At 66.4% G+C, this 7,595-nt stretch overlaps 1 protein-coding gene across 5 annotated transcripts; it reads left to right on the plus strand.

The window, feature by feature from the left end:
- The first annotated feature begins 1,964 nt into the window (after window positions 1–1,964).
- Window positions 1,965–7,444, plus strand: TMEM198 (transmembrane protein 198). Of its 5 annotated transcripts, none has more exons than XM_074828938.1 (5): window positions 1,965–2,052; window positions 4,135–4,385; window positions 4,493–5,068; window positions 5,304–5,512; window positions 6,006–7,444. In XM_074828938.1, the coding sequence occupies exons 2-5, from the start codon at window positions 4,196–4,198 to the stop codon at window positions 6,150–6,152; spliced, it is 1,122 nt and encodes a 373-aa protein (XP_074685039.1). In that variant the 5' UTR covers window positions 1,965–2,052; window positions 4,135–4,195; the 3' UTR covers window positions 6,153–7,444. The 5 variants fall into 5 exon arrangements, with proteins under 5 accessions (XP_074685039.1, XP_074685040.1, XP_074685035.1 ...); XM_074828939.1 differs by lacking the exon at window positions 1,965–2,052 and adding an exon at window positions 3,461–3,513; XM_074828934.1 differs by lacking the exon at window positions 1,965–2,052 and having other exon boundaries at window positions 3,900–4,385.
- The last annotated feature ends 151 nt before the right edge of the window (window positions 7,445–7,595 follow it).

Genomic DNA, 7,595 nt, shown 5'->3' on the forward strand with positions numbered 1-7,595 from the left:
CATCCCAGCGGCAGGGACCCTTGTCCTGTGGAGCAAAACGGGACCAAAGAGGTGGGCTCCTCCAGCTGGGGCCAGGTCACTGTCCCACCACGAGCTGTCTGCAGCACAGAGTCACTGGCCCACCAGCCGCTGGAGAGAGCCCCCGGCCAGAGAGAACTGGAGAACCAGCTCGGGGCAGAGTTTGCTGCGCACACGGAGCCTCCGGCGCAGCGCGGGAATGATCCAACCCAGAAGCTGCCAGGCCTGCAGCCCTACGTGGCCGCGCAGCGCCAGGCATTGCTGAATAAGGACAAGGAGGAGGATCTGGCCTTTCTGCCCGTTCCCAGTCCTTCTGCCCGTTCCCAGCCCGTGGCTCTGCTTCCAGCAGCCTCACAGCTATCAGGGCTCTCGAGTGCCTCTGGATTTACTCTGGGTGGTGGGGAGCCCATCGCACCCTCCCCATGGAACGCAGGCCGCCTGCCGCAGAGCACAGCAGGGCAGCAAGGGCAGGCGGGAGCCCGCTCGGCTCCAGGGTCCCTTTCATTTTCTGGAACAAAGCAGCCTGTTTTCATCAGGAAGTGGTTGGCAGCATCCCACCCCCCAGAGATACGGGACCATCATCCAAGCTCGGCTTGTTTTCATAGGCCTTTTTCTCCTGAATAGTCCAAGACAAGCAATAGGCAAAGGCGGTCACGTGGACGGCAGTTTAATGAGGAACATATAAAAACTGGAAACAGAGGGAACGTGATGGGACGAGGAGATGCCAGAAGGGAAAAGATGCAGAAGTAAGAAATGAGCAGAGATTTTCCATGGACAAAGGCCAAAAAGCAGGCGTGATCATAAACAACCAAAGTTGTGTGTTTGCAGAGAGAAATGTGTTAGGAATAGATGTGTTTGATTTCCTTTAGAGGTTGGAATATTTAATATTGGTCATCTTATACAAACCCAGATGACTTTACACGAGTAATAAGAGAGGTTTCATTCTGAAATGACCCTGTTGATCTGAGCTTGTATTTAGATGGACCAGAGAAAGTACTGAAGTTTTCAGAAGACTCTGAGCTCAGGAAAACTGCATGGAGATGAACTGTGGGCAGAGCAGATGCCTCCCTGGGGCTCGCCGAGGCAGTGGCCGAGCCCAGGGCCCCCGTGCCTGGCCCCAGGGGATCCCGCGGGTGAAGGAGCCTGCGGGCAGCAGCGCCGTTCCTCCGGCAGCCCCTTCCCAGCCCCCCGCCAGCTGCAGCTCCTGCCTTTGTCTCCCCGGCTTTGGCGTGGGGCTGGGAAGGGGCTGCCAGGGGAACGGCCGCTGCTGCCAAGAGACTTCTCCCTGCCAGGATTTCCCGGGGGTCTCTGGGCGCCGCAGCCGGGAGGTGCCAGCTCCAGCCAGCTCTGCCTCCGCAGAGCTCCGTGTCCTCCCGCCACCCGGCCGCTCGCCGGGCAGGGGTGGGCAGCCTCTCTAGGTGCCCCTTACACGCACGTTTGCCCCCAGGGAACGCAGGGCCGCAGTCCCCGTGGCCCTGGCGCAGGCCCCTTGCCCGCTGCACGGCCCTCTGCGCGCTCTGCCACCGCCACTGCCACCGGGCCCTGCCCCGCCCGGCCCTGCACAAGGCTCTCCCGCCACTTCCGCACCCCCGCGCCGCTCGTCCCCCGCACCCCGCGCCTCGGGGCCTGCAGCCCTCGTGGCTGCTGCTCGCCGAGCGCCTCACGCGCGGCCCGGCGGGCGGGCGCTGCGCCACGCTGCGCGCGCGGGCCCGTGTCGGTGGGCGGCCCGGTGCACGCCATGTCGCCCCGGCACACCCCCGGTGCACCCCTCGGCGCACGTGCCGCCCGACCGGGTTCACGCCCCACCGCGCGCCCCTCCCCCCACCTAAGCCCCGCCCCTCTCCCGTTAGGCCCCGCCCCCATAAGGCCCCGCCCCGGCCGGCCGGCGCGGTGACGCAGCGCGGTGACGTCAGGTGGAGCTGTCCGCTCAGCACCGCGCGGCGGGCCGCGCCGCCGGCATGCGCGGGGGCCGGGGCCGGGGCCGGGAGCGCCGGGCGCCGCGGGGCCGCCGCCGCTGCCGGGCCGGGAGTGCAGGTGGGAGCGGGCAGGGCGGGGCTGCGGGGGGCAGCACGTGGGGGTCCGGGAGGCGCGGGGGGGTGGGCGGAGCGCCGGGTCCCGCGGGGGAAGGGGTCGCGCACCGTGCTCCCGGCCTCCCCCCGGTGCCGGGGAGGAGAGCGCCGTGCCCGGGATGGGCGTGTGGGGCCCGGCGGAGCCCCCCCCCCCGGGACCCCCGCCCCGAACAAAGAGAGGGGCGGAGCGGCCCCGCGCCCCGGCGGCCTTTGCGGCCGTCGCTTAGCAACGCCGCGCCCGCCCCGCCGGCCCGGGGCCCGGCAGCCCGGCGGGGGGCAGCGGGGCCGGCCGGGGGGCGGCGGGGGTGGGGAGCGCAGCGGCGCGACCGTGCCCCGAGCGCTGTCCCCGGGCCCCCTCCACGCTGTGCCCTCCGGGGCAGGGAGGGGAGGGCGGGGGGCCCGGGGCAGGCCGCGGCGGGGAGCCCGGGGCTGCGGGGAGGGCGGCAGCAGGTGGGTAAGTCCCGGCGCCAATGAGCAGGCGCTGGGCTCCCCTAGCAACAGTGCCCGCGCCAATGGGCGCCGGGAGCTGCCTGCAACGCTGCCTGCAACGCTGCCTGCAACCCTGCCCGAGACGGGCTTTCACAGGCGACCCTTCCTCGCTGCCCTGGCCCGGACCTGGCGTGCGTTGAGGGGCAGAGAGCCGCATCTCGCTGCCCTCCCTGTGCTCTGCTGGCCGGGCCGTGCCGTGCCGTGCCGTGCCGTGCCGTGCCGTGCCCCATCCCCGGTCCCCTGGGCACGGCCGGCCGGCAGAGCTCTGCTTTCACCCCCCGCACGCAGCATCGCCCGTCCCCGCCGGGGCAGCTAGGGCCAGCGCGTCGTTCCTGGGCTCTGCGGTTAAAGTCCAATCCTGCTTAGCATCCCCCCGGGGGCTCAGGCAGGGCGGGCAGGGGCCCAGCGCTTGGCTGCCTGCTCCCTGCCAGCCTGCTTCCCCAGGATTAGGCACCGCGATCGGTTTTCCCCGGGGGGATTTACCCGGGCTGGTGTTTCCTTCCCCAGCCGCAGGGAGGGAGGGAGGGAGGAGGCCGGTGGCGAGGAAGAGGTGCCGGTGGGGCCCGGGCTGGGCAGCAGCGAGGTGCTGGGCAATAGGGAGCCGTGACTACAGCCTCTGCCCTCATCCCTGCCCCTTCTCGGTGCGCTGGTTTTGTGAGCTGTGCCGCCTGCATTTAACGTGGCGCTTGGACAGACTGGCACTGGCCCGGGGACAACCGGTGACAATAAACCCATCCTAAACCAACTGAGCCCAGAAAGGGACCAGGGGATGCTGGAACTGACTCCAGGTGGGAGCAGGCAGACGGCTGCTGTAATTAGGTTTAAGCTGGAGCTGGATCAGTCTTTGCGGGGGATTATGACCCCTCTGTCTGCATAGGCGCTGCGGGGGGCCCGGCGACTGCCTGCTCGGCATCCCGGCACGGCTGCGGCATTGCAGGTGAGCCCTTGGGTAAGGGACAGCACCAGCCAGGGCCGGTCCCCCTCTGGGCCCGTGAGTCGGCGTGGGAGAGCTGGATCCAGTGTGGGGGCCTGCTTTGCTTTTACAAGGACACTAGGAGATGAAGGAGGGATGAAAAATAGCCAGAAATATGATTAGAGGATTGGAGAAAATGCCTTGGAGTACAAGCTTTAAGAGCTCAATCTGTTTAGCCTATAAAAATAGAAGACTGAGGGGTGACTTAATTACCGAGCATAATTACTTCACAGTCAGAAAATACCAGGTAGTGGAAGTCTCCCTTTAATCGAGCAGGGAAAGGGCGCTGGAGAGCCAGGGGCAGGAAATTGAAGCCGCAGACAGGTTATAAAGCGCTGTGTCCCGACAGCAAAGCTCCCCGGGGTGCAGGCGGGCTCCCTGGGGATGGTGCATCCCTGCAGCCTCTCGCTGGGTGACGGTCTGTGCCCCCACAGCCCCCATGGGTGAGGCTGTTCCCCCATTCCCTTCCCACCCAGGTAGCGAGGGGCCAAAGCGGGTTTTCTGGTGGCTGGGTGCCGAGTGGTGGGCGTCGCTGTCGGGCGTGTGCCGGCGGTGCCTCCATCCCCCTTCTCTCTCTCTCACCAGCTGGGGCGGGTGCCGGGGAGCAGTTTTGCCGGCGAGCCATGGGGCAGGAGCGGAGATTTTGATGCCTTTCCCGGGAGTCCCCAGAGCCATGACTGCAACTGTGCAGACGCTGCGGTTCAAGCTGCTGCCGCATGAGCCGGACCAGGAGTGGGGGCACAGCTGCCAGCAGGAAATCGAGCGTCGCTACCAGGTGGTGCCCTCAGTGGTGTGTGCCATGTGCTGCCTCTTCGGCATCATCTACTGCTTCTTCGGTGAGCCAGGCCAGCCCGGTGGCTGGTGGGGCAAGTGGCGAGAAGGGCAGGGGGGAGCTGGAGGGGTGGTGGCCATCCACCCCCTGACTGCAGCGGTCTCTCCACAGGCTACCGCTGCTTCAAGGCCGTCATGTTCCTGACAGGGCTGATGTTCGGCTCCATCATCATCTTCATGCTGTGCTACAAGGAGCGGGTGCTGGACACACAGCTGAGCGTGGAGGCGTCGGTGGGCATCGGGCTGGGCATCGGGGTCCTGTGTGGGCTGGTCACCATGCTGGTGCGCAGCGTCGGCCTCTTCATGGTGGGGCTGCTCCTGGGGCTGCTGCTGGCGGTGGCCACGCTGGTGGTGATGGAGCAATTCTACCACCCGCCGACGGTGTGGATCCCCATCGCGCTGCTCCTGGGTGTGGGGATGCTCTTCGCCGTCCTCACCCTGCAGTGGCAGCGCTTCTTCACCACCCTCTCCACTGCCGTCTTCGGCAGCGCCATCATGACCGTTACTGTCGACTACTTCATCGAGCTCTTCCTCCTGGTGCAGTACATCTACGAGCGCATCAAGGTGGCCCCCGCTCGCCCCGTGTGTTGGTACAGCTGGGTCATCCTGGGCATCTGGCCGCTCCTCACCACACTGGGTGTCCTGGTCCAGTGGAAGGTCACGGCTGAGGGCTACTCCCACACAGAAGGTGTGTGAGGGCTGGGGGAAATGGACGTGGCACAGGGTGGGTGCAGGAGCTGGGGGGCCTAGGGACCGGGGTGGAGGGTTCCAGCACTTGGTGTGCATGCACAGATAAGGGGTTTGGGACTCTACGGGGGCACAGCACTCAAGGGGAGGCCTGGGTGTGCAAAGCTGGGGCTTGTTTGGGTGCGGGGCTGGTTCGGGTGCACTCCCCGGTGCTCACAGGCCCCTCTGCCCCGCAGTGATCATCAGCCGGCAGCAGCGCCGCGTACAGCTGATGCGCATCAAGCAGCGGGAGGACCGAAAGGAGAAGAAGAAGAAGCGGAGACCCCACCACCCGCCGCCCCACCAGCACAAAGCCCACCCACCCGAGCCTGCCTACCGCCGCAAGCCCAACCCCGTGCGTCGCTTCGATGGGGACGTGCTCTCCCCCGTGAGTCCCGCACCCAGGGTAGAGATCTCCCCCGGCCTCCACGGCCCTTCCTTCTCCATGTGGGTGGGCTGGGGCGCGGAGAGGCGAGAGGTGCCCAGGTGCCAGCTGGCATCCGAGGTCCTCGAGGGACAAGGCCAGGGCATCCCAGAGAGCAGACAACTTGGGAAGGGTTGAGCTGGGACGTGCCCACCATGGAGCACTTCAGCCTTTGCAAGCAAATGTAAACTGGTGGCCAAAAGCGCTTGCGGCCGCAGTAGAAATAGGCAGTGGGCAAGGTGCAAAGCGTGTGCCCAGGGAAGGCATGGGGCTGTGCACCCTGCTGCAGCCAGCCCCCAGAGGGCCCGACTGCTGGGTGGGTGGGATTGTGCAGGGCTGGTTCTGGGGGACTCCTGCAGAGGTTAGGGTGGGGTGGGATGGAGTGGGCCAGGAGCAGAGCCCCCCTGCGTGGGGTGGGATGGAGTGGGCCAGGAGCAGAGCCCCGCTCACTTTCTGTCCCCCCTCTCTCAAGCAGAGCTACATCCAGAGTTTCCGAGAGCGGCAGACGGGGCCGTCCCTGAACAGCCTCATCACCAGCTCCCACGCCGTGGTGGACCTGGACTATGACTGCAGCTCCACCGTGCCCCTCACCACGGGCTCCGGCCCCGCCGTGAGGGTATAAGCCAACCCAGTGACCTCGAGCAACACCAGCACCCCAGCCTGCTCCAACAGACCCCCTGGACAGGCGGGGCTGTGCCCTCGGCCCCGGGCGGCCACGTGCAGCTTGGGGCTGTGGATGGAGACCCTTTCTGGGGATGCATCAGACTTGGCTGGGCAAGCCCTGGCTGCCCGCGGGGCCCGGAGGTGCTGGGGGAGCCCTCCGGCAAGGACTCAGCCCAAGGACCAGGGACACCAGCACCCATGGACGTGCGGTGCGAGCGGCTCTGCTGGGGTGGGGAGTCCTCAAGCCCCCACTGCTGCTTGTTTCCCCACAGCCCAGGCACGCTCATCCTGCATCCCAACATTGCCCAACTGCCCATATTTCAGCCCCCCTTCCCCAAAAGCAGCACCCTGCGCCTGCCCCCCCCGCCCCCCCCACTGCACCCCCCAGCAACTCCCCAAGTGCCTGTGCCCCATGTTCCTTCCTCAAAGAGCAGGTCCCAGAGCTCTTGCCCCCCCAGGGACTCTCCCAAGCATGTGCGCCCCATCCCACCTTGGCCCTGAGAGCAGCTCTCAGGTAATGCTTCCTAAAACCTGCCTCCTCAGAAGGTCCTCCTGCCCTAGCCACCCTCCCTGCCCCCCCAGAGTGGCTCACCTCCCCTCCTTTTCCTGAGCTGGACCGGGGTGGTCCTGGGCCAGAGGCTGCCAGAGCCAGGTGGTTCCTGGGGTGATGCTGGCAAGTGGTGCCTGTCCAGCGGGAGCTGTGCTGGTGGGGTGCACCACGTGCATCCACCCCCGCCCCCAAATATTTTGATGGGAGACAGGACACTGGATCCAGCCTCTGGGCAGAGGCTGGGCTGCCTCAGGGACATGGGGACCCCTGCAACGTCAGAGGCCGTCGCTGTTTTGATGGCGACTGGATTTTATAGTAGCCAAGGGGGGGCCCTGGGGTCGGGCCGAGCCTCCAGCCGGGGCAGGGCAGGGCAGGAGCCCCTGCCCAGAGCACCGCTGCAGGCAGAGGCTCCTGCCTTGTATATATTTCTCTTGCTGTGATTTGTATTAATTTATTACGGAGTGACCCAGGACTTCCCCACGGCTAGGCAAGCAGGATGGTGGCAAGACTGGACCGGGGTGCCCCCCCTGCTTTGGGCCACCCCAGCCCAGCCCGGCTGGCCCTGCTGCCCCGGGAACTGCATGTTTCTGCCAGGCGCCCCCATCCCTGCAGCGCCGCGCCGCCGTCCCCCTTTTCAGTCTCTTTTGTAAATGTGCCAAACGCTGCTGAGGCCACGGCCGCACAGTAAAGAGCCTTTCGGAGCCCGGAGTGTGGGGCCAGGGGCTGCGCCGGGGGCAGGGGCGAGGGGGGGTCCCAAGGGCCGGGCTCCCTGGGCATGCTGAGTGGAATGCAGAGCGGTGCCAGCACCCCTTCTCCTAATGGTACCCCAGCAAAATGGGGTGGAAGAAGCCA

This window comes from Strix aluco, chromosome 6 (genome assembly GCF_031877795.1).
Source record: "Strix aluco isolate bStrAlu1 chromosome 6, bStrAlu1.hap1, whole genome shotgun sequence".
Lineage (NCBI taxonomy): Eukaryota > Metazoa > Chordata > Aves > Strigiformes > Strigidae > Strix > Strix aluco.